Below are 27,734 nucleotides of genomic sequence, written 5' to 3'. Positions count from 1 at the left end.
GACAACTGCATTTGTTGATCAACCCAAATGAGGTCAACGCGTCGTATACGTAATTTGCGTTAAATGACAAAACGATATGTAATAGCCACACAACACTTATGAAACGCAGATATTCGATTACAGTCGAACTTTAGCAACTCTGAGCTCTATCGGGATAGGAAATCTATAGCTTCAAAACCTGTTTAATGATTATAAAACATATACATATTGTAATGATATATCTGAGAATAAATAAAATTATATTTTAATAGTTTTATATATAGTTTAATGTATTGTATATTTTCTTATTAATTTTTAAGTTATTTAAGTAAGGTTTTATAAACATTATTTTTATATTTATATATTTTAAATCATCTAAAACTATGTTTGAGTAATTTTACAACATTTTATATATGTAGTTTAGTTTAAGTAACAGAAGATCGTATCTGTTGAGATTATTGATGTTTGCTTGGTGTTTATATGGCTGTAGTCTGTTGAGTGGCGCCGGAAATGCGCATCATACGATAAATGACGCCCACTGGCAAACTAGCACCCCAACACCACCCACTATCCCCCACCATATAGTTTTCCAAACCACCCACCGCAGCCCCCGCTGCCCCATCATTTTTCTTGGCGTCGCCTGTTGTGACAGTTGACGGTTTGCCGGCAAAAATTAAAAAAAAAAAAAATAATAAAATGCCAGAGAGAAGTGCTAAACAAAGAGAGCTCAAGGCACAGACATCGATGACGCAACAGACATCCACAGAGGCGTAAGAGAGTCGGCCCCAAAGAGAGCGCCAATTTTTCGCTCCAAGCAAACGGCTGGCTTTTCACAGCAGTCATTCGCTGTTGAACAGCGGCCGTGGCAAGTTCAGACAGCAGGGAGAGTTTAAAAAAACCAGGCCGTAATACAAATACAAAAAGCAAAATAATAAAAATTATACAAAAAAAGTATGAATAATAAAAAAGGCAAATAAAAAGCAACAAAGTGGAGCGCTCCCCATAAGCAAATCATCGCCGAGCCACTCGAACACGTTGCCGCCGTTGTCGCTATCTCTTTCGCCCAGTGCGTTTGCTCTCTCTCTTTCTGTCTCGTCGCGTAACGTAAGCGTATTACAAAACAAACGCCAACGTAATCAAAGAAATAAATAAAATAAAAAAAAGGCGCTCGCTCGCGTGTTTCTCGGTGTGAATAAATGAAATAAATAAATTAGTCACAAAATATAAAAAGGGGGTCCAAGTGCAGCCCCCCCCCCCAAATTGCCGCACACCCTTTCCGAGAAAGAAAAAAAAAGTTAACCCGTGTGTGCGGCGGGGTTACGTAAAGCCGACGGACAAGCGCCGTTCCAAGTTCTTACAAAACAAAAAAATAAATATCAAACAACGCATAACACGAGTGAATAGATTCCCCAATTCGATTTTTTCGCACGCGTGTGGCTATAAATTTTTGGCAAACAAAAATATATACAACTAAATACAACAACAAAATTTTAAATAAATTGCAAGAAGAAGAGGGAGAATTTCGTGTGTTAGTGTGTGTGTGTGTGTGTGTGATTCTTGAGCAACAGTACACGCCGCACCCCCCGCGAAAAACCTACCCTTTTTTGGGGAAAAACAAGGAGGCGCGGTTCAACAGCGACAGGTAATTCCATTTTTGCGCTCTCTTTGGCTCTCTTTGGGGTTCTCTTTGTGTGTGTTACGACATCAAACCACATGCTATGCCTCTATATGTGTGTGTGTGTTCAATGTGAATGAACGCTCGACAAAGTTGCGTTTTCAAAGATTGGCACATTCAAGTCTCTCTCTTAGTTTTTCGCTCTTTGTGGTGGAAAAACAGTTTTTCATTTGCTATCTGCAACGATTGTGAAAACAAAAAGTGCACTGCATGTGGCTAGCGGAGGGAAAACTGAGGGGGCGGCTCTTACGTGTTGCCATATTTTTAAAGGCATTACTAAGCGTTTTTTCCGCGCTGTTTTGTTGACGTTCTGTGGCCAATTGAATTCGCCCTGCACTTGATAATCATTTATATTTAATGTGTGATAAAACTTCCGCGGAAAAATATATCTTAACGATTTTGCGATAAATTAGCTCAGATAAGCAGAAAACAAATGGTGAAAAGACCGATTTGGGACATTTTAAAGAAGTGAAATGCTGAAAATATCTAATTGAACCTCATTAAATTATATTTACACGAATTTTATATACAAAATAAAGTAACTTGGAAAAACTGAGTAATTAATAAGCCAACATTACGGTTAAAAAAACTTCAGTTAATTTTACTTGAATCTGTCGCGTTGTCATCGCTTTCGTAATTCTCTGGTTAACAGTTCCAATTCCCGATTATCTACTAAAGATTCGCCAATTTGTCGGGGTCACCACCCAATATTCGTCAGCTTTCAAAGCGAGAAACTGGGCTCCTTCCCTCTCCCTCTCGACCGTATATGCCCCTCTCACTCGGTTGACGTTTAGCGTTACGACACGCAACGTACTACGAGTATTATGCGACGTTTGCTGCCAATGAACAAGCCGCAACAACACAGTTCGCCCACTTGGCCCAAAACGAAAAACGCCAAAGGGGCTGGGGAAATGCTGAAAAAATATGGTTAGCTCGAAAAGAGGAAAAACCTATTTGCATACGTCATCGGGCGAAAAGGTTCGTCATGACTCAGAGTCGAGTATCGAGGAAGCCAGACTTCAAACAGCTGGATCGTTGTTATATAAACCAAGTCAAACACCACGCCGAACTTATGTAAGGCCCAAAGGGACCGGGCCAATTAGCCTCGGCGAATGAGGGAGGGGGTTCTTGTGTAATCGGTGTGAAATCAAAACCGAAAACTGAAAAATCACAAACTATGTAGAAATTTTGGTTGCTAATTGGCTTGCCTCAATAAATTCTTCAGCCCAGTTTCTTTTGTAGTTATTTTGAGCCATTTATATGAGCGTTTATCGCCGTCGTCATTGTCGTCCATCCAAATACAATGTCATAAAGCGTGTGAGCCAAGCAAAAAACGGCAAAACAAATGAGAAACCAATAAAACAAATATCAAAAAAGAAATCAAAATGTACAAAACCAAATAAACGCCAACATTAAGGCAATGAAAATGTATGCGATTTCATAACTGCGAGCATGATTTCATAATTACGTCGAAAATTACCATCGGAGCATAATCAATTTATAGCGCACTTGGTTATGCAATTTATTGGCTTATGTGATTGCTTGGCGATTAAAGAACTCTATCAGAAGTTGTTGGGATTTTAGGAAATTTGTGAAAGACTTGAAGAACTTTGTAGGTATTTCCACACCTGAGCTGTTGCTCATATCGTATTTAGGTAAGATGAATCATTTGTTGACTCATTTTCATAAGATAGCCATTTCGTAGTTGATACAGAACAACTGTCGTTTTCAATCAGTTCTTTACAAGCAAAAGCAAATAGCAATTATTTCAACAATCGCTCAATGAGTTTATCACATTTGGTGCTGTAAGTTCCTTTATCGACTTCAATCAAAGTGCGCCTACAATCACTTATCGGACTTACGGCAAACAATGTCTGAATTCAGTTGACTTAGAATGCTATATACAATGCTTAAATGTAGCTATATACACATATTACATGTCAACGCTGCCATTTTGTCTGAGTGACGACGGACAACGGTTGTTTGTATCTACGATTGACATTGCATAATATTGTGAGAAATAAAGCAATCTACGAGCTATTGCCCTGAGGGCGTGTTCAGGTAGCCGGGCTCCACATATTTGTTATTCACTTAGGAACATTTATCGGACTCGGATTATGCAATAGGACTTTACGTACACGGAACTGCAGCCACGATTGCAGCGGGATGCACGTGCAGTTATATGAGGCGTATACATAATTTTTACTTGCGCAAAGCCGAGCGGCAACAGGAACAATTAGAATCGAGTGGCTGATGGCTTGTTTACCAACTTTTTCCTTGTCCAATACGTTTACAATGTTTCACAATGCCAGCTGATATAAAAGCTGGAGCTCCCTATCTCAATCTCGTTCGTTACCTCTCTATTTATATATACTGCTTATATGGTTTCGTTTCCGAGGCGGAGATTGCGCTGTTCTTATAAAAATGATCAGAAAGTGGTTTCTCTCGAGTGCTATCGATATCAGCAAATTGCTTTCGAAAGGGAAATTTCTGGACAGTTTATTCGTGAATTTGAAGTACAATATACAGGGAACTTAGGACTTAAGGTCAGTGACTGAAACATTAAGTACATATTATCCAATTAATTTATATATTACTGGGTTTCAAGTTGACGTTTTATTTTACCTCATAATCTCACTTTATTTCAAGTTTTCTATCTCTTATCTTCTATTACCTGTAACTCGTTCGTATGAAAATGTATTATGTGCCTAATCTAACCAAAAAAAAAAAAAAAAACATACCCAGATCTTATGTAACCTGCAGCCGAAATTCTATTCCGAATATAACATGCGTGTTTCATTTTCATTATATTTTTTGGGTCGCCGACTCGATCAGAAAGTCTCATGTAGATCGTATATCTGCAGGCATATAAACACACCCTTGATAAATTCATTTTCTTGGCTAACTACCAACTTATAAGATATTTCAGCATTACTTAACAACGAGATTTATGCAAAAGCAGAAATCGCCTGATATAAAAATGATTTTACGCGTGTTTCTGTGTGCGTGTTTTTATATCGCTGCCAATGAAGAAAAACTAAAAATTTCATTTGCACGCAGCTTTGTAGTTTCATTTTATTTTGGCACACTTTTGATTGCCTTTGCAAATGTAAACAAATTATAAGCCAAAAAAAAAAAGAAAAAAATAGCAAGAGAAGGAATAGCGATCTTGATGCCGGGCGGACGACAAACCAAAAAATTGTTTACATAACAAAACCAGAATGCGAAGGCAAACCGAACTTTGCAGGTGTGTGAGAGTGCGCTGTATCTGTATCCGTGTGTTATGCCGGCATTGTTTATCTTAAAGATACAATACGAACGACGTCAAAAGCAAAACGTGCGCACAATCAAAAATAAAATAAAACCGAAACAAGCCAAAAACCAGACAAAAACAAAAACAGATTCTCTTTAATGAGCTACTCTCTCGGGAATTTCGTATTCGTGTCTCACAAATACACGCCGAAATGGTTCTCGAAAAGAGAACGTAAGAGAGAACGCCTAAGAGCAGGTACACGTGCGCAAGTATTGGTATAAAAAGTATCTGTGTGCCGATGATTTTGATTTCGTTACTTTAGCCAGCGTCCGCGTCAGTTCGCTCTATGTGATTCAGTGTTAATTTTCATAATATTATGTAATAGCATGTGCCGCCGCCTGGTTGCGATTCTATTCTATGCCCTACCTTAACGGCAATTATATAGTAATTTACTTGCAGCGATTTAGTGGATTTAGTTTGGCATTCTACGGCTTCCAGGGGGCACTTTGCGAAAGTTCATTGAACTCGACACTTTATATAAGAACTGTGCCTTAATAATTAGCTCTGCGCTTAGGTGCCGAACGTCACGTCATCGCTTTTTGGGCCTGGCGATGTGGGAAATGCATTTCGAATGCGTGATATCTGTGGCGTTCTCCAGTGGTTAAGTAATAGATACAGTAGTTCTTCTTCCTCTTCTTCCTGGGCCACCCAGTAATCAAAGAGCGCGAGAGTGAGGGTTCTCTCTTTGATTTGATTGTGTGTGTGTGGGCTGGGGAATTATAAAACAGAATCAAAAGCTGCCTCTGAGAATCAGTCATTTCATTTCTTTGGCTGCTATTTATTCTTTTTTTTTCGAGCGTTACGTAAAACCCCTATCTTCTTCTTGTTCCGCTTACTTCACATTCTCTCTTTATCTCTCTCACATACATATATATGCACATATATTTCTCCCGGAATCGAAATCAAAATCCAACTCATATTCTCTTTGTTCTCTGTGTGTTTTTCAGATGCCTTGCTGCTGCTGCTGTTGTCAAAACTTCTTCTTCAGTTCAACTAAAACAGCCAAATGCAGAGCACGCAAATGATTAATTGATGGCAAATGAAGTGGTGAAATATATAAAATAAATTCAATAAATTCAATAAATCAAGAAGTGAACGAAGGTGAAGTGTAGTGCCGTGATGCGGAAAATAGATATTGTATCTGCAAGATAGATTAACCCAACTGTTGCATACGTGACTGCAGGCAGCTACGAAAATAAATAAATAATAAACAACAAATCGCGGTGAATACGATCGGATATAGCCATCTATATAGTGATGCCTCTGTCGCAGGGCTATTGCCTGAAGCCCTCGCTGCGGGCGATGAAGGTGCTCCGCCAGCAGGAGCAGCAGGATCAGGGTCGCCACATGCCACCCAGCAGTCCGCTACAGTGTTACCTGCCCCACAACGACAGCCAGAACTCGCTGCACTATCTGCTCGCCGAATCCTTTGCCAAGGTGGGCAGTCTACCTGAAGCCTTCGATGTCTACGAGTTGATAGCCAGCAGGCAGTTTGATGGCCATGTTCCGCTCGATAAACTCAATACACTGGCCAGTGCACTGACCACGCACATCCGGCAAATGGGCGGAATTGCCACGCCCACACCCATGCCAACGCCCACACCAATGTCCGCGGTGCATGTGAAGAGCCCCAGAATATCGGAGAGACTGGACATGATGCCCTGGTCAAGATACCACCATCAGGGCAAACAAAACCAGACCGAGCAGGGGGAATTCCTTCGAGGAGTGGTTGAATCTATGGATGAAGCCGGTGACAGTCCCCTGGACATGCACTCACCCACGCGAGAACTACGAGTACCGAGTCCGCTGCAAGACTTGGAGGATTTCGATCCGCTGATGTGTCCGCTTTGCGGCGATATCCTGCGCTGTCCGGTGACCACCAATTGTGGTCACACCTTTTGCCGGCAATGCTGTGAGACGATCACGCAGTGCAACATCTGCCAGGTGCGATTCCCTCGCATCCAGGCATCCTCGCCAGGACCGCCAGTCTGCGCTCTAACCACAACCACTGCAAGTGGTGCGGGAACCAGCCTCTTCACAGCGCCCTCCAACCACAATGCGAACCTCAGCCTGATCAGCTTCCCCGTGGGCTATGGCGTCCAGCTGTCGTCCAGCGTCCAGCGATTGGCCGCACCACCCATGACAGTGACCACCACCACAGTGGCTTCCACAACGGCCACGGCCACCACCACCATGGCGTCCACTTCGGCAGCAGCTGCCCTAGGCTTGAGTGCGTATCCCTCGGCGCACGGAGGGGGCAGTGGCTCCACCGCCATGAAGTTCATGCCGGATGTTCTGGTGCGCAGACTGGTCGAGAAGTGGTGGGGTCCCGATCTGCAGGCCAAGAAGATCAGCGAGAAGGCCAGCAGCTGCATGCACCTCAATCTGCTCGACGATGCCCTCAAGTTTTGCAATGCCAGCTTGGAAAAAGGTGAGTTACATTGAAAAACATACATATATAGGGGAATCAAAAAACATATTATGGTTGAATTCACTCAAATTCACCTTATTACCTTGAAATTTCTCTCTGTGGAGCAGCAATCCTTTTCGTTTCGACTGCATTGAGGGGGCATTGAAAAATCAATAAAGGGCAGGGCGGAAAATGGCAAGCCTCAATAGACTTCATGTGCTGACGTCAGGCGAATGGAATGAACCCATTGGTGGCGCAACAAGTATCGCACAGGAGAACCGCCCACACTTAATCCAGCGGGCCCATGCGGCGTATGCGTATTTTCAACCATTACTTTCGAGAAACTTGGCTCCGGCAAATGTCAACTTGTTACTCTAATTGTGTGTGCTCAGCGCGACAAATGGCACTGGAATAAGCCAGGCCAAGGACCCAATTATCAAATATTTATTGAGCAAATTCAAAGTAAATAAACCTTGCAACACAAACGGTATCTGATGGATACGCGAATTGTGGCACGCGCTGTCAGCTCAACTCTTTCCGCACTCGCAATGATATTCAGAGAAATCACAGCGCTTTTTTAATGAATTATTAAGGCGCTGAGTCAGTCACTTGAGCTCAAGAGGATTTTCCCCTTCACTTGGAGGGAACACACAAGAGAAATTTTGAAACTAAGAACAGCTAATTAATCACCTCAATTTTCCCAGCGACAATTTTGTTGTTGCTCTCCGCTGTCTGTTTAACGAAAATAGTTTTTCTATTTTTTAAAAGCGAAAAAAAAAATCAAAACGATTTACGCACTTAGAAATCCATCAAACAAAATGCTTAAAGTTGAACCAAAATGAACAAAAGGCAGAAGGCAGCAGACGAGAAACACTTGACTCGTCAATAGTTTTTCTTGGGCGCAAAACAATGGCAATGATGGACAGAATTAGGTGGAAGTGGGGAGAAAAAATTGAAAAAATAACTAAAATTAACCAGATCTGAGGTCGATATTTTTGTTGGCTGGCAATTAATTATTTTCGACAATTCTTTGAATGACTTCGAGGATTTACGAACTATGTATTTGAATTGAATGGGTATTTATGCCGTATCTGCCTCTGCCACAAAAATAGAGAATTAATCGATTCGTGATCATTATATTTGTTTTATCAAAGCTTCAATTTATTCAACTTGGTCACCATAATTGCAGCTATTTAGTGTTTACCAATCAATGTTTGTGTTTCGCTCGGTGATTTTCCACTTTTATATATTTCTCTGTTTACCCCCGGAAAACAAAATTAGACGGGGACTCGAGTTTATTCCGTTTTCCATCTCTGCCCATCGAGAAATTCTCTCTCGGTTGCTTTCACTCCCCATTCGCTTTCACTGGGATCTAAAATAATGCATCATTTCTACGGGTATTAACTTGGCTTTTTCTGGGCACGTGGGCGGCGGTGGACACAAGGTGGGCGGGTCACCTGAAGCGCGGTGTTACTTTCATAATTGTCATTATCAGGGTGTTGGTACTTTGTCAGCGTGCTTGTGTGATTAGCCGAATTGTGTGCTGACGCATCCATCGTACGACTCTGTTTACCCCAGGCATTATAATCGAGAGAGGGCCTTATGGGGGCTCTATGTGTCGGATTGAAATAGCAGCAACGTTCCAGCTGACACGTAAACAACGTACAATATTCGGTCTATTTATAAGAAACCAATGTATTTGTTCCATTTCTTTAGATGTTGTGTCTTTTTCGTTGGTGCTTCTCTTTAGGACGCCGTAATCAGTTATTGACTCTTGCTGATTAAAGTGGGGGAAAAAATCGGACATTATTTTTTTGGGGCAATGGCAGCGTTAGACGGGTAAAAAAAATTCTTTAAGTAAACTGTTTTGATAAGCTAACTGCCAAGTCACGGCTATAAAGGGGAATTCGAACGAAAATGCAAATCGATACCAATTAGGTTGGCAAATAAAGCGTTTTAGCAGGGATTAGTTGAAGTCGAATCCATGCTCAAAAGGCGACAACACATCGCACATACGCCGTGTGGTACAAAGCCAAGTGCCCCACTTGACAATGAAGATGTCGGGGCACACTGTCAGCACTCAGAGCACACAGAGACACACCCATCCTCTTGCAGGAATTTAATGTCCTGGTGAAATGAGCTTGAGTCCTGCGGCAGACATGCACAATTTAATTTACGTATACGTATGGCTTTTTACGACCCGAGGCTGGTAATGTAGTCGTTCACCCTGCCAGGATATTTCATTTTTTTGCGGAGTACACAGAAAATAATTAACAAAAAAGTATTACGGAGCAGCAGGCTCTGAGTGGAAAGAGTTGTTAAATGAGCCGCAAGGACTTGGCCTGAATACATATTTGGTTAGCGGGGAAAAACAGGAAAATGGTTGGGGTTCCATTAGAATTATTGCATTGAAAATGCTTTTAAGTCATGCAAGGCTTCATTCCTCTGACTGGTCCTAATTTAGTACATTAATACACGTATATGTTTGTGCATTAAGTGTATATGGCTTACATTATATGCCGGTTCGTATAATTATATAGCGTGTTTTCGTACTGACCACTTGACTGCATTTAATGTTCCCTTTTTGAGTCGAAGTTCGTTGTTGGAATGAAAGAATTTTAGCACGAAGCATGCAATTAATTTCGTTATTTTTCTCCGACACGTGGCATTTTCAGCCTCGTTGCCACCGATTTCCATTAACTTTTATGGCCCGCTGGATTTCCTTTTGGCCTCAAATCATTTCTTCATTGGTTCGTAGAACTCGAATTTGGACCAACGATTCCTGGGCGAAATTATTTCAATTTATGCGGTTTATTAAGTCTTAATTTCTTGCTAATTAGCACAAGGAGTTCACTAAAGGCATTGCCTTCCAAAGAAGTTCTTTGCCCAGAAATTCTTTGGAATGCGATCTAATCTGGGAGCTCAGTTTGTGTGTCACATTTGTGATTGCTGGAAAGAACTGATAATTATATGTAAAACGTGCTGAACATGACTATGTTGAGTATAAACGTGTACTAATAGAAATCAGACCCATTAATACACTACAAAAAGTAAAGGCCTTTTTATCTGTGTGATTTCTGATAACAACAATGATTTGACAGACTTTTTATATGAACTGAGGTAGCTATCAAGATAGAAATATCATTGCTATTTTGTTGATAAGAATTGCACTTTCTCATGCTACATAGAACGCTATTTTCAATTTCCATCAAGGGCGTGACCCTGAACTCCAAAACACTCTGCCTTTGTGCGCTCGCGAGACAATCGGACTAGAACCAAAATGAAATTGTGTGAATAATATATCCATTCATGTGATTAAGACGTGACGCTTATCGCACCACGGTGCCAGCTCACCGAATACACCTGATAAAGCCAGCCCATTAATACTATATGCAGGTATTTATATACACTCGATTTGTGGTTATTGTTTGAACAGCACCTTGATCTTGTTAGCTTTGTTTTCCCTGAGGTTGAGTACTCGTGCCTCGCGTTTTGCAATTATTCAGAGTGACTGCACTCATTAACATTCGTTTCTAGCCATTTCATTTTTGACTGTGCTTTTGATTTCTGCCTTTTTGCCCGTGGTAGCTAACATTTTTTAATTAGCCAAACAAGAGCTGGAAACAGTGCTTATGATTTTTTGTGTGCACCAAAAGAAATCAGAACATAGTATACGAACCACTTAGTTCTGCCAAGGTCATGGCACTTAATTTATTACTTTGTGTGTGTGTAACATCATCCGGCTGAAACTTTAAAATATGTATTATAGTACAAACTTTTTTTTTAGATTTATTTATTGACTTTCACTTAGCCATATTTCTTTTTGTGTATTCAAAAGTGCAGGCAGCCAAAAATTTATTGCGCATTTTGAGGTCGTTGAGTTCTTTCCGTGAAAGTGAACAAAGAGCCAAAATGCTGGGCATTGTGGGGCGGAGGGTGGGCATGGAAGTGGGGGAGAGTTTAACGACCACAAAATTCAACTGGCCTTGAGAAAGCCAGTTGCCAATGGCCGTCACATATTTGCCTTAGAACGTAGTCGTGCACAAAGATAGTGTTAATTTCTATCGCAGATTTGAGCTTTCTTTTGCGATATCATTGAGTATGTGCGATTTGATTTATTTCATTCTACCGTGTGCTTTCTCCGCCCCCGTCCCAATATATTTCGTTTTCGCAGACGCCATGCGTTGCATAGCCGGCATTCCCCGTGTTCACGTATCTGATAGATACTTTTTGGCATGCCCATTGCTTCATATACCCCCTACCCTCAACCCTTCGACAAGTCTGGCGCACATTTCTTAAATGCCATCGCACATTTCACTAGCTAGCACTGGGTAAAAAAACTAGAATCAAGACAAATGAAAAAAAAAAAGAATTTACAAGACTTTCAAATGAGAATTCTAACCCGAAAGGAATTGTTTGTGCCTTCGCCTCAAATATTCATTTGCTTTGGGCCTGAAATGTTCGGGTCGAGTAAATGCAAACTTTTCCCATTTCAAGTTAAGTTTTCGGTATTTACTTCTGGAATTCAGTTCACCCATGGGGGCGGAGTGGGTGGTGTTTGCTGTTTGCCTTGTGGGTTCTACGTGGGTTCTTTTTGAAGTCAGAACCAGTTTGTAGGTGTAGGCGAGGTTAGCCCAGTGAAATATGTGTATCGGTGATTGTGTGGTTAACAATCTAGGGAAAATCTTTAATAAAGTATGTCAGTTAACTTATTAAATCTATCTTAAAATGTCCATATAGTAAAAGGTCACTTCATTTCGACAGCAAATTATTTTAATATCACGAATTACGATGAGTGAATGACATAATGCTAATAACGTGAACATATTTCCTGCTATTTAGTTTATTGCGAAATGCTGACATGCACATCCATTCCAATGACATTTGACACTCGGTCAGCGTTCTGTTTGGAAATACGAAAAAAGTGTATTCTCTTGTATAACCGCATGTCACTTACTGCATTGAATAACTTTATCAATTATTCACTGTTTCATAATAATGCCACACCATAAAAGGCGCAACAATGTAAGGAAAACTTAAGTGCAAGCGCAGGCTTTTCCCCTTCTCGCATTTTCCCAGCGTTGCACCCACAAATTCTGTCAAAACAAGCTGAATGATGTAATAATCAGCTCACAAGCTCGGCCAGCAAGGAAAAATAGCATTGAGACATTTTCCTAATTGAGATATGCGCCCTCTCACTCCGCCAGCAAGATAAAACCAAAAACAAATATTATGCAAAAAAACAAAAAAAAATGGTAACAGAAAAATATACAAAAAATGTGCTGCTCCTGTCGTTCGTTTGTTTCTTGCTGCCGTAATTGCATAATGAGGCCAACTGCAATTGCGACAAAAAGTGCAAGCGTGAGTCATAAAAAACAAAGCGAAACGCTTCGGCCAGATTGTCTATTAAGTAATATTCTATTGTAAACTGTGAATTATACGATTCGCGAAATTCACTTTCAACATTTGCGAGCGGGCAGCAGCAACAAATCAACTGGCAGATTACTCAATTGACTACTGGCTGCAGTTGCAAAAGCTATAGCTATCGCTATATAGCCATAGCAAAATCAAAAGTAAGTCGCCCGCTCACTTATACAAGCTGTCTATCGGCCCCTCTCTTTCTAATGCCCCATTGCCGTCTCTTTCGCCAGCCGTGGTGGCTGCTCTCTGACTCGTTTGAATTACAGTTATGTCATAGAACGTAGGCAAAGTTGTTGCTGCTGTTGTCGCTCGTGTTGCACTTTATCGCATTGCCCAACAACAACAACAACAATAACAGCAGCAGCAATAGCAACAATTGCAGCAACAACAATAGCTGCCCACAATCAGCAATCAGCAAACTGCAAAACTGCTAGCAATAATTTGTTAGACTATTGAGTAATAGACACGGGCGCCCAGAGATCGACATCATTCCACTTCATTTCGTTCCACAGGTAAATTGTTGCCCCCAAGCAACAACAACACAACAATCACAACAACCACACCAGCCCTCACACCCTTAACCTTTTTATCCTAATCAATCTATTGAAAATTACATCAGCCTGACATTTTCCGCACAGCGAATAAAATCCACAAAACAATTTCCACGGGGCGTGACTGCGACAAGAGGCAACTCAAAGTACACAGAGGTTTTCATAAAATTTTAAACACAAAAAGATTGAATTAGTTTATTTATTTATTTTTTATCTATATTTAAAATACACTTACAATTTATTATTGGTATTAAATATAGAATTAGGAGGAAATATTATTGAAATTAGCTAGGTGTTAACATGAAAATTAAATGACACCATTATTTTTATATATTGTTAAATAGTTAAACAATGCCTTTTAAATTTTAAATGATAGATACAACAATCAAATGAGAGACAACAAATTATAACTTTGTTCCTCAGATATCACGTAATTTCCTATATAATACAACGTTTTAAAATCCAGTTTGATTGTTATTTTTATGGTTTGGTTTTTATAGTCCCTTCCAGATAAATAAAAAAAACAAGTTAAACATATTTTCTCGCTGTGCAATTATGCAACAATTACTGGCCAACATTGCCGTCGAGTTAAGGGGAGTGTTGCCTAATTGATGGAACGAAGACAGAATGGAATTATAAAAGCAAAGTTCACTGCGATGACATAATTGTTTTGGATTTGATTAGCCCGCAAAAGGGGATTTCAATTAGCCTTTAAACTGCGAACGCTATTAACACTAAATGATAAATCGCAAACTTTTCTACTTTGGCAACACGGATAACATTCAATTTGGTTATTTGGGTCAGACTGTCAGGAGCACTTGGAACTTTTTTTTATTAACAACCCCGACGGAAACTAAAATGTTTTTGCACCCTCCTGTTTTTTATTCGCTCTTGGTGAATAAAAGTTTTTGCCCCAAAAAAGCGATGAAAAAAGCCAACGAAACTTTTTGCATTTTCCCATTCTTTGTGTTAAAAATTCATTCTAGCCAGGTGCTAGTGGCAACTAAAAAATAAATGATCAAAGAAAGTGCTGTGATGCAACAGTTATTATGTAAACTTAATTGGTTGCGCTTGCCTTTAATTTAATTTATCGCATAAATTTACTAATTTTAACAAAACTTAGGTAAGAGTTAATTACGTTTGTTTACCAAGCGACAGATAATTTTCTGTGGAATTTGTATTTTTTTTTTGTTAAATATAGTGCGCAGTAAATTTCTATTTCTAGTGAATGGTGTAGGTAAAATAAAAGAGAAAAGATTCTTAGCTTGTTTAAACACATACAAAATACTATAGAATGGTCTTATTCTGAAATTGAAATACTTTTGTCTTAAAATCTAGTAGAACCCAAATATATTTCCTTAATATACTGATAGTTACTGATTGGCCAGAATCGCCCAGTTCACCACAAACAACTTTCAAAAACCTCCTATTGTAACAGTTGCCACACAGCGTTGATTATTTAATCGCCGATAGGAGAGAAGAAAAAAAAGTTATTACAAACTTGCGAAATCCTCTGTTGTGGTAAGCAAAACAAAAAAAAAAAACCATCAGACGAAAAAAAAAAAACATTAAAAGCGAGACGAAAATTTGAGAGCATTTACAAATCACGATTTAATTTCCACACGGCAACAACAAGCCGAAAACCGTTGAAATTGGCAACAAACAAATGAGCAACAATGGGTTTGTGGCAGTTGTGGGCGGCATGGTTAGTGGGGGCGGAGCAGCGGGGCAGCAGGCTAAGCGTGAAAAAGACAAAAGACCAATGCGACCACGACAAACATAAGAAAACGGGGGAAGCCGAGGCAAGTCTTGGGCCTGCAGCTCAACGTAACCAACAACAGTTGGCCGCTGGGCCTTACATAACACAAAAAAAAAGAAAAAAATACAGAAATACCAAAAAAAAAGAGCTCCACTTACCAAACAAACATAATAAAAGTGACGTCGACGTCGGCGTCGCGCATTTGACTTTGACATACTTTTTCGACTTTGCAGATGGTAACCAATGTGGCCAAAAGAGCGCCGGAGAGCTGGCCAAAAGCAAATGTCCCGGAAAACGAAAGAGCAGTTGTCAAAGCCAAGCTTTGCACTCACTCTTTTACTTTCTCTTCGGCCAGCACTGAGTGACCTCTTTTGGCCAAGGCGAAAAAACTGTTGCTTGTTGGCTTTTCGACTCTTTTGGCCCGCACATCTTTCTCTTACTTTGCCGCCGATTGCACAAGTCTCGGCTCACGCAATGTTTTAGCCATGGCCAATACCCCGTCCCGCCCCGGCACACTAAACTTACATGAGTTTACTCATATTTTTGGCAGCTTTGCATAAAAAGCCGGTTACGTTGGCCATAATTTTTTTTGCAGCTTCGTTCGCTTATCGAACTGCGTTTAGGGGCTGATTGGCGTCTCTGGCGATTACATAAGTGAAAACCAGACCGAAATAGACATGCGATTGGGGAGAATGAACGAAAATAGATCTGGAGAATAAAAAAAGGTTTTAACAATTGACTAAGAAAAATCATTTTGAAATACTGATTGGGCCAAAAAGAATATTACTCAAGAAATGAACACTTATATTAAATTGAATAATTTGTTGTATTTAATTGTATTTAGTTATATTAATTATATATGACATTAATGTATATTTTCAACTTTTTTGAAAAGTATGTACCCAATTTCGCTCAGTCTAATGAGCCACCCTAAATGACTTTTAAGTGGATTATTGCCATACGTTGTCGCCATCCCCGCGCACTCAGCCACCTCAAAATGTAATGCATTTTGATGGTTTTTGGTTTTCGGTTTCAGCCTCTCTGTTTTGGGTTTAGCCCTAGTTTTGCTTTGCTTTGGCGTCAGGTGGTCAGGTCAGCCGAGAGTTGAGTTCAGTTTTTCCCTATTACGACCTGCCCTTCTGTCTGGGAAATCAATTAACTGCGCGTCAGAAGCGCGTGTGGCAACGGATGTGGGTGTGGAAGTGGATGGGGATGTGGGTGTGGATGTGGGAACATGGACGTGGACGTGTCCGAACATTTATCAAATGACATCTGGTAGAGGGGCGACATATGGCCCAACAGAGCAGACACTTTTCGAGCCAGCATATGGCTGAAAAATGCTGGGAGTTGGACCTTGTAAGTGGGTGGGAGGTGGTGGGAAAAAGGGTGATGTGATTAGCAGACTGGGAGCAAAGTTATAATACTCGATAAGCACTAGCTTTCAAAGCTCCACTAATTGTGTCTCCGACCTATTTAACCATTTTATAAATAAGTTTCACGTATTCTTTTCATCTTTACACTTTTTAAACACTCAAATAAATACAGCTTAAATATTTTCCTTCTTTGGGAACATCCTTATCAATTAGGGCAAAGTGGAATTAACAATTACTCAAACTTATCTACCAAAGAATCTATAATTATGGCTTTGAAGTTGTCGGCCTGCCGTTTTGTATCTTATTTATATTTATCTCCAAGCCTCAACGCCTAAGCTGGCTGACTTAGCAAACAACCAACCAACACAATAACAGAAAGACCGTAATGAAATAAATAATAAAATATTTTTGTATATGGGACAACTTCTATATCTTACGCCGCGCATAATGTGCGACTTCCGCACTTGTTTTTGGCCCATAACGAGCACATCTTGGTCACCAGTTGACCTTCGGCCCACTCAACGAGTTGCTGCTCAGTGAAGCGTTTTCAAATCGTTGTTGTCGTTTCGGTTAAGCATTTTCAAATATTATTTGTGCGCTTCATAAAACTCATGAATGCCTTGGCATTACAAGAGCGAGCTGCAAAACAACAATATACTCGTATACATTTCTGCGCTTCACACAATATCGAAGGAATGTGTTTTTTGTTTTGTCTTGCTCGAATGAAATTTATGTTTGATTTAATTTGCGTGCTTGCGATTTGTTCGACATTTTTTGGGTGTACAGCCTTGTTGTTTTTTTTTTTATTTTGATCCAATTTGCCTGAAGGTTGCGCTTGGTTGAGCAAAAAAGTATACGACGGAGTAGTTATATAAGGCTTGAAAATGAAGTTCACTTCGCTGAATATCTACCGCTGCTTTACCTTGAATTATTTTTAACGTGTTGTATAGGTGGGTTTTAGCGGCGAACATAAAGCATTAAATGGAAAGCTCCTGCTTGGCCAAGAAACATGTCTTATAATTTCCAATTTTTAGCTCACCATAAAATTGTCAGCTTCATCATCATCACTGGGGAATTTTGGCCTTGGCGAAGACTGAACTTTGACATTTTATCTTTGCGTACTCATCTTTTTTTCGTGCTTTGGATTTTGCGTCTCTTGTTTTCCAGTGCCGAAAATTTATGCGACAACGCATTGCGATATTTCCCAGATGTAACCCGCGCAACAGCAGCCACAAAAATCTTCACCGTCGGTTGAGTTTCACCGAAAAATAAACAAGAACAGAAAACAAACTGGAAACAGAATTCCAGCAGTTTTTGTAGCATTTCCGGGGATTTGACATTTAACAGACTGAGTTTACAACACCCACGTCAAGTAATAAACACTTAAAGTTAAAAATATCACATGAAAGTATAAAATTAAAGAACTAACTGTGGTCAATGTTAAGCTAAATTTTATTCCATTTCCTCTTGTTGAATATAATTGAAAATAACGCATACGCCATGTGTATCTCATCTCAGCGAACTCGAAAATGGAGTGAAAAACTTATGTTTTTCAGTTAAATAACACAAATGGAGGCGTATATACATATGCACATTCGAATAATTTACACAACAATTGTCTGTCATATGGCCTCGTAAAAATTTATCATAAAAATAAAAATGAAATTTTATAGAATTCTTTAGAGAGCATTTCAGACGCAGATTTAACGCCGAATAGCCGAAGGCGAATGCAAATGCAAATAGTGAAAACAATGCGACTGACTGCACTTCCTGAAAGTGAATAATTATTATTTTGCCACATATTCTTTTCGAGCATTTCACATTTCCGTCAACAGCATCAAAAGTGGCCAAGTGAGCGTTCATTCATGAAGACTATTATAAAGGCAAATTAAGCAGGGAAATGGTAGACGATTCTAGTTGCAATAAATCTGCCTAGAAATGCACAATTCTCGACAAATTTGAGTTTAACAAGGAAATCACAAGGCAATTTTCTATAGAAATTAATTGGTCTGGGCAATCTGAAGGAAATTTGGCTAGGTGTTGAATAACTTGAATTTTCTAAATAGTATTAAAAGCTATAATTTTCACAAGCTAAATAGAATTCGATTTCAACGCAAACTAACAAAGATTTCAATGATGTGAAATAAGACGGATTGTTAAAGGAAATGTCTGTAAATTAAATTCATATCGAAGGAAGGAAATATTTGCTCCTAACTATGGCTATTTCCTTTCATTTGGGCTTGAAGTTTACTCAGCTCTTTTCCCCATTTAACTGCTGACATTTGCCTAAATTCGCATATTTATTTCGCCTTTACATCGAGCGCAGGAACTTTACGATGGTCATAAACTTAACTCCGCACAATTAGCTTCATCTGCATAATGGTCATATTTTATGCGCGCGAATAGAGTGTTAGCAATGGGGGGTTTTCTTTTTCTTTTTTTTTGGTTTGGCCTGCCCTGCTGCGCTCCAGTTATCCCCCATCATAGACATCAAAAAACGGTCAATTTCCCTACGGGTTTCGCTTCGGATTCGTTTGGATGAGAACTGGATGGGAACTTGGAGCTTGGAACTGGGGGGTGTCGCATAAAGTTTGCCATCTTTTCGCCGCTCGTTTATGGCCGCTCGTTTCCCGTCTCGCTTGGCGCAGTTTTATGGGCATTCATTTAGTATTTAGGTCAGTTTTTCGCCACCCCTTCAGTCTATTTGCCCCCTCTCCATTTCTCCAGTTTCCCTTTACATAATAATTCCGAGTGTGTGTGTCTATCTGTGGTGCTTGTGTTTGGCAATCAGAGCTCGGACCATGCGGCGTATACGCAATGTGTTTATTTTTAGCAAATTGTTTAACTGCCTTTAAGCACATCTGAATTGAAAAATTAGCGGGGACATGCATTCTTTGTCGCTACTTTGTTGCTTTGGCATTTAAAAATAGATAAATCAAATGATCGGCGGTCTGAAATGCCTTTGTCTTTATCATATATCAGGTTGTCACATCTCTCACGTTGTCTTTTTGCGGAAATCAAAATTCTTAGATTTTTGATCGCATTATGCAATCCATGGCAATGCCGTCTGTCAACCGCCAATGAAAATTCGCTTCTCTGCTCAATATTCATTGCTCTGCTTTTTTTTCTGATGTGGTGGGAATTTCGCAAACGATTTTTAATGTACGTGACGAAATCTGATTTTGAGTGCATACAAACGCCAAAACGACACACGCTGGCACGAAAAAGTATAATAAGAAATATATACGCTGAGAGAAAAATGTGGGATGGTTATATGTGCTCCTTATAGGAGCATATCATCAGTATTAAGAGATAAATGCATTCTAAGGCATACGTAAAAATACATATTATTGAACGTCTTTAACTATGTGTTTTATATGCTTCCAACTTAGCTCTACTTCTTCGCAGTGTAGGCAAAAAAATATATAAATTGCACACATATGAGCATTGTCATATCTGAAGCCAAATGCAATTTATCAACAGTTGGGCTTAAATTGTCTGCAGCGTAACGGAAACTTGGCCCCGCGTGGAAGATGTTGCTCTATCTTCGGCAGGAGTGGGCACTAAAGGGGGGGAGGGGGTCGGTGGCGTTCGTAGAGCGTAAAATTCTCTAATAAGTGCAAATTGGTAGCGGTGGCAACAAAAACAACAACTGCAACAACAACGACGAACTGCCGACACAACAACGTCAACCACCCGTCAGCGTTTGGCTTTGCATTTTAATTGAATTTCAGTATTTTCTATACATTTTTTTTGCCCACTCGCTGCGGTTGTAAGTAGAAGTATCTGATGGATACGCACACACATAGTCGCAGATCGAACGGGAAGTAGCCGGTCACCGAGAACGTGGCCGCCTTCAGTGTGATATAATGTAGAAATGAATATAATTAGTATGCATAATACATATAGTTATGGCTCTGGACTCGTCGGCCAAAGGGGGGCGAGGTGAGGCAGATGGCCCTGGAGATCGAATGATATTATTGCATAATAAACAGGGGAACCACTTTCAAAGTGGGAAAAACATATGGGAAACAGATGGGAATTATCGGAAAAGTTGCCATAGGAGGGGACAGCTGTTTTTTCCTCAATTAAAAGAATTATTATATTAGAATATTAGAAGAATTAGAAGAAGAATTAGAATATTAGATTAAAGCCATAAATAAATGAATCTCTACATAATACTCTGCTGCAGTAATTAATAAATTTATTGTAACAGTCAACTCTTTTAGTTGCTGAAACCCATAAATTAATTACAAAAACTGCTGATAAAATACTAAACACCAAAAGCTGTCTTATCTCACGTAGAAAGAAGGCTCAGAAAACGTTTAAGGAATAATCAGCTAAATTACATTCTACCGTTATCTGACAGGGGCCCAGTGAAGTGCCGTTATGTTTTGCCACCTTCATTCACATAACAGTTAACCGCAAATCCAATCCCATACGCGTTATCTGGCAAGCAAACACCATATCACGGGCGTTTATTTTTGGAATTCATTCGACACCCAACGAAAAACAACATAAAATTGTGAACAACGAAGTAAACAATAATATTGACAAGCCATTTACATAATCAACAAGGTTTTGTGGTAATCGGAAGTATTATTTAATTTATGTTAAAATTCTTATAAATATATAAATACAAGTTCATATATAAATACAAGTTCTTATATAAATACAAGTTCAGCGACTTGATTCATCGCATCGTTTCATATTATCCAAAATTTTATCTATCAAAAAGTTGTGTTTTACATAACAAAATTGCACGAATTAAAGGCAATCGTATGTTGCGACAAATATGGCAAAATGTAAATTAATATCTTGGTTGGGAAAATTGGCGGAGTGAAGGGACCACGCTGTTCGCACATCGCACAGGGCATGTAATCATTTTTGAAGCATTTCGTGTAACAATTGGAATTACAACAAAATCGCTTATAGGGCCTCGTGGATATTATATAGGCATCGTTGTTGTTGCAGCTACTGTCGTTTTGATGTTGCGCCTTTTTATGTTGCGTAATGTTAGGCTACATAATCGCGTTTTCTGCTTAACAGCAGCTGCGCGCGTCTTTTTAACATAAATATTAAAAACTCTTCCGATTTAACAGTGCAAGAGTACACTTGCAAGAGAAAAACTTAACAGAAGAAGAGAAAGAGAAATTCTCTTCGGTTCTCTTATCGTGCTGCAATGTTGCTGGCGCCTTGGCAACATTGTCTACAAGTGGCCTACGTGACGTAGTGAGGGTGATAAAATTGTGTTGCTGAGGGGGTGGACTGCGTCGCGAGGGGTGGGGTGGGAAATGCATGACCTAGGCACAGCAATGACTTTCTATTCTAGGTGCTTCGCGCTCTGCTGTTGCTGCTTACCTTGATTTCACTTTCACATTGCATTTGCCGATGGTCGAAGTTCGCGTTTTTCGGCCGGATTTTGTTAAAAATAAATAATAAGGATTTTTATAAGAATGTAATTACATCAAACTGCAAAGAAATAAGTCAAGGATATCCGCCCATCTTCATTTTTCATCATACATCTTGGTGTTACAAAAAAACTTTCAAAAATTTAAATTTCGGTTTGGTTAATATTACCAAGAATTAACAGAATAAGGTTAAATGTTAAGTGGCGCCTCTGTTAGCAGCTGTCAAAATTAATGTCCAAATGATACGGACGAGCATTTTGAAATACAAATCGCAGAGGGGGGAAAATATAATTGACGAATATTCGCGCGTGTTGAACATTTGCCCAATCCCACACCATATAGATTCTGTTTACACGTCCATATCGTTACATTTCTCTATATATATTAAATATCGGCAGACGTAATTGCCTTGGCTGCACGCCGAAATGTTTCATGTTGCCAAGTTTTGACATTTCATTTGAGTTCGAAAGCGACATTCATTGGGGGATCTACATGATTTACAACATCTATTTGCCGCAGTAAAAATTAGTTAATATGTTTACATTTCCTTTGATATTTTTCAGCGCCAGCAAATTTCAAGAGTCTCTGCCTGCGTGCCGAAGTTCTTCTAAAACTGAGCCATTATCAAAGTTCTCTAGCGGACATCGAGAATGCACTGAGAACTCGCTGCACTTCACCCAAGGTGAGTTTGAAATTACATTTTCAGAATGCATTTTTTATTAATTCTATTGCGTTTTTTAGGCCCACTACTTAAGGGCTTTGGCTCTGAGCGGTCTTGGCCGACTGGAGGAGGCTTTGTACAATGGCTTTTTGGCCATTTGCCTTGACAAGAAAACCAATCTCAGCAACTCGGAAATATTTCAACATGATCTCGCCAAGGTAAAATCGCAGATGAAATGCTTCTTGGCATTAATGTAATAAATTGTAATAACATTTTTATGTTCTAATTTGAAGAAATTTATTAGTAAGATCCTCAGTCTGCACTATTTTTATATAAGTCTAGACACAATTAAAAATGCATTTGCTTTGAAAAATCAGAAAAGTAATAAGCATAATTAAAGCTATAGATTAGCTATATTTAAATTAATTAGGTTACCGCAGAAAGCAGAAGTAGAATTATTTTGTATCAATTTAAATATTGAAGATTATACTGACCCATATCGTAATTCTTCATTCAGATTCTCCAACGTCTCCTGGCTCAATTGCCGAAGAATCGAACCTCGATGAGTAGTGCAACGCCACCAGTTTTCCAGCAGCAGCACCGCAACTTTGCCACCTCCCGGGCACCATATCCTCTACTTTGGGAGCAGGTGAGGAGGCGCAGGAAACAGCAGCACCACCACCATCATCATCACCACCATCACCATGTCCACTTGGACGATGTGGAGGATGAGTTTGGCCACTACAACAACTACATAATGGCTGGTGATGACATGGAGGAGGAGGTGGAAGTGGAAGTGGATGGCGGGGAGCCGGGATCCCTGCATTTAGATGGAGACTTCCTGTTCCCCAGTGCCCTGGACTTTATGGATCACCATCGCCATCAGCGGCACGTCTTCGAGCAGAAGCAGTTCGATCTGCAGCCCCGCCGCCATGCCAACCGGAAGCACTGCAAGCGGAAATGGTCGGTGGCCATGGAGTCGATGGGTGGCAAGGACCTTGAGGAGGAGGATGTGGATCGGGCACATGCGGCTGGCGAGAGTCAGCGGTGCAGTCGACTATTCGCTGGAGTATTGGATCGCACGCAGCAGGAACTGCAGCGACTGAAAAGTGAGTTAATCGAGATATAATGGTTAACATGTTCTTATGGTTAATATGTTAATTATTTTTCAAATTTCGTAAATGTTTCCCTATATCTAATGACTGATTTCCCTTGCAGAGCTGGACAAATCGGCGCCATCGCTGGCGGTGAGCTCGGTGGCCGGGCAGCTGATCGATGCCAGCGACTTTGACTGCGTGGTGTGCAGCCGGACTCTTTGGAAGCCGGTGGTGACCCCGTGCGGACACACGTACTGCCTGGTATGCTTGGATCGTTGCATGGATTACAACTCCCCGTGTCCATTGTGCATGTCACCACTTGTGGAGTTCAATGTCAATGCCAGTGCCAGTACCAGTGCCAGTCAGCATCCGAATCCGAATCCGAATCAGAATCAGATCCACCTGCATCCGGGCTCATCCTCGCCAGTTCCATTTGCGCTGGCCAAGCGGCCAGTGACAAAGTTCCTAGAAGCCGCAATGAAACGATTCATTCCAGACCACTATGAGGCGCGATTCCGTCAGGAGATCGACCAGGAGCCCTCGGTGCCAGTGTTCATCTGCACGGCAGCCTTTCCGGCAGTTCCGTGTCCCCTGTTCGTGTGCGAACCCAGATACCGACTGATGGTTCGGAGAGCCGTCGAGTCCGGCGACAAAACATTTGGCATTGTGCAGCCGAATGGCGGGAAGTCCCGCTACTACGATGTGGGCACCATCCTGGACATCCGGGACTGCGTTCAGCTGGGCGATGGCTGTTCCATTCTGAGTACCATCGGTTGCAAGCGTTTTAAGATCCTGGCGCGCAACGAAAAGGATGGCTATGAAACGGCCAAGGTGGAGTACATATGCGACGAACCCATTGCCGATGAGCAGGTGAAGATCCTGGCTGGAATGCAGGGCGTCGTCCTGGCCAAGGCCAGTGGATGGTTCGAAAGTCTGAGCACAGAGCAGAAGCACGAGATTCTGCAGAGCTTTGGCAAGATGCCGCCGCTGGAGTCAAATTGGGAGCTGATCAGCGATGGACCGGCGTGGGCGTGGTGGATCATAGCCCTGCTGCCCCTCTCCCAGCAACTAAAGGTGGGTTAAATGCTTTCTATATTCTTTCCGACTTTTCTAACCAATATATCAACCCTATTAGGTGGACATTTTGGCCACTACATCGCTGGAGAAGCGGTTGCGTGCCATCGACAAGACACTGGACTGGTTGCACGACCTGAGCCACCCACAACAGCCGGCGCACCACCCAATGAACCACCACCAGCAGGCGCCACAGTCGCCTCAGCAGGCACATCATCTCGATCTCGACTGCGAGGAGCAGGAGGCCGCTTCTTCCGGTTCCGATGAGTGTTGCCTCTTTGCGGAAACCGGAAACGAGCCGCACACGGACGAGGAATTGCTCCTGTAAACCGCCTAGATGATCATCGTAAAATTATAAAATACATGAAAATAGAGAGAAATTAAAAGTCAGATATCTGCGAGGAAAACACTCTTTTGTAAATTCTGTGTCTAAGCCATTTCGTTTGTAATCGAACGTTACATGTTAATCCTAGGGGCCAAAACCGAAAGCGAAGCAACCTTAGCAGAACCAAAATTATCACTAGATCAGCAACATAATCCTTAGCTCTAACCATAACTTTGTCTGTGTAATGTGTATTGTAAATGTGTGTAAACAACTAGAGAGCAAACCAGAGATATTTGTTTAAATCCAAAACGAAGAGAAAAGAAACCCCAAAACACCAGTGAAACAATCAAAACATGCTTTTGGCTCAAGCCCTTGCCCAAATACCCATAAATGCTGACTTAATATCCCTAGATCGACTACAACCACATTCCACAAGTCTTGAAAATACGTTTGCCATAGCAAGAGTAGCAAAGGAAAGGAAATAAACAAGAAATGAAATGTAAAATCTCTAACAAGCAAAACTCATGGTTTCTACAAACAACATACACAAATTTTTGACCATTAAAGAATTTTAAAATTACTTATAAAATACCAAGTCAAAGGCCAATAAACGTACACCTAGAATGAATAGAAAAACAAAAAAAATCGGATAGGAAAGAGCCAAGAAAACAAACTCTTACAAAAAGTCAAACTTCTCTTCATTTACTTTGTATAAAGCGGCTGGAACTCTAAGACAATCTGCAATATTTTTTTGATATACCTAAACGAAACTAAAAACTATATATACAAGAGTAATTAGACGAAAACTGAACTAGTAACTAGTTATGAAGAACGTGAATAGGAGAACTAATGTGTTAAGAATTTGAAATTACTTTCTGTTGACTAATACCCTTTCACTACGTACACACTCTGAACTATGTCCCTCTCTATAACACCCCTACTCTCTCTTGATTATGCTTAGGCTAACTAAATGATATGCTCACCTATATGAACCTATATATAAAGTGCTATACGCTAAATGCTTATTTCTGTATTCGTATCTGTATCTTCAGCCCGCATTCCTATTGAAGAGATAGCTTTGATATATCTTTGAAACATTAGCTAAAACATCTTTGTCTTTGATTTCTTCTACTTCTAAGCCGCATACTCATTTTGTTTATTCTTTTTAATCGTTCAAACTCTCCCTATAAAGCAAATCAATTTTAAAAACAAAAATTTGCTTTATCAGTCGGCACATCTTCGTCTTTGTAAATATCTTTTAACGGATAATCCATAAATTATATGTACATTTTCTACGCTAGCTATAGAACACGAATTTAATTTTCAGCTCAACACAAAATAAATAAATCAACATTTTTTGTCAACTAAATATTTATGTAATTTTATACAAAATATACACGTACGTCTAAATTAAATCATCGTGTATTTAAGTTTAGGCACTAAATACAACCCAATCCCAAAATTTGACATCATTTTTGTGTCTACTTTATATGGAGAAATTATTATATAATTCTATATGAAAAAAATAATTATAATATTTCTAAAATTCTTAAGATCAAATCAACAACATATTTTCTCTGTGTTTTTTTGTGCTAAAATTTTTTTTACTGGTACTTCTTAATTTAATAATGATGTAAAATAAAGAGGAAAACAATTAAAATATAAAATAAATGTGAAACATAACTATGGGTTTTCTTTTAACTTATAAAATTGGTTGATGAAAAAGCTTTTGAGTTTCAGTTTTACAACAAAGTAGTTCTGACTACACCTCTGCATTGCTGAATAGCTACATATATACATCCTGTGCGTTGCATAAACCTATAAAACTTTCAAATCAAATCGAGAAAATCTTGTGCAAATCGAGTGCTGAAATGTTACGTAAGCATCTAATAAATATCGAATTTCTGGTGCAAGCGGTTCGCGATTAGGCAACCATAGAATAAGAATCAGAATTATTAGTTTTCTGTGCTACCTTTGCAGAAAGTGAGGTCGTAGTGCTAGATTCGGAGCTGAATTCCAATTGTATTGATTTTGAAGATATAAAACGACAAAGGAACCAAAGGTAATGATCGTGATTCACTATAGAATTCATACTAAACCTACTGTTTACATGAAATATTTATAGAAAATTAAGTTTGCATTAAAAAGTGCTTTGAGAATAATTAGTGTGGATTAGCAAAAGCTGAAAGTTCTTATATCATCTTTCCATATTTTAAGACAATTTAATTAGTAAAAGATTCTATATATTAAATATTATAACAGTTGGTTTAGTATTAACGTTAAGTTATGTTTAACTTCTCTTATCATATTACATTTTATTTTTTTTTTTGCCTACCCTTTTTCAGGTCGCCTCACGTTGCATGAAATGCACACACATATGATCTGTTAATGTAAGTTTATAGACATAAAGCTTCATAGATAGTTAGGATATGTTGCACCAGCTACCTAGTTTCAGTCTATGCCGACCTATGGTCAAAAACTCACCCCTGCCACAGACCTTGAACTTAAGTCGCGGACAAACAAAACCCGTTGAATCACACCTGCGAGACCCCCGAGAGACCCTTATATCTGTAATCTCCAGACGGAATGCCAGAAACACGCGGAATATCGGACAACAAACAGAAAGGTTGAAAGAAAACTATAGAAAAAAACTATATAGAAAAGCTATACTATCCGATCCGAGAG

At 39.9% G+C, this 27,734-nt stretch overlaps 1 protein-coding gene across 1 annotated transcript; it reads left to right on the top strand.

The window, feature by feature from the left end:
• The first annotated feature begins 821 nt into the window (after positions 1–821).
• Positions 822–26,732, top strand: LOC117139865. Its single transcript, XM_033302522.1, has 7 exons — positions 822–1,621; positions 5,915–7,398; positions 22,456–22,574; positions 22,634–22,771; positions 23,071–23,662; positions 23,772–24,724; positions 24,786–26,732. The coding sequence occupies exons 2-7, from the start codon at positions 6,225–6,227 to the stop codon at positions 25,050–25,052; spliced, it is 3,243 nt and encodes a 1,080-aa protein (XP_033158413.1). The 5' UTR covers positions 822–1,621; positions 5,915–6,224; the 3' UTR covers positions 25,053–26,732.
• The last annotated feature ends 1,002 nt before the right edge of the window (positions 26,733–27,734 follow it).

This window comes from Drosophila mauritiana, chromosome 3L, assembly GCF_004382145.1.
Source record: "Drosophila mauritiana strain mau12 chromosome 3L, ASM438214v1, whole genome shotgun sequence".
Taxonomy (NCBI): Eukaryota; Metazoa; Arthropoda; class Insecta; order Diptera; family Drosophilidae; genus Drosophila; species Drosophila mauritiana.
Note: the sequence above shows the minus strand (reverse complement) of the source record. Positions and strands in the feature narration are given on the sequence as shown.

Excerpts from the sequence above, each read along its gene's own strand:
- LOC117139865 (XM_033302522.1), top strand. The coding sequence starts at position 6,225 with ATGCCTCTGTCGCAGGGCTATTGCCTGAAGCCCTCGCTGCGGGCGATG. Across the intron at positions 7,399-22,455 it reads CAATGCCAGCTTGGAAAAAG|CGCCAGCAAATTTCAAGAGT; the intron begins GTGAGTTACATT and ends GATATTTTTCAG. Across the intron at positions 23,663-23,771 it reads GGAACTGCAGCGACTGAAAA|AGCTGGACAAATCGGCGCCA; the intron begins GTGAGTTAATCG and ends TTTCCCTTGCAG.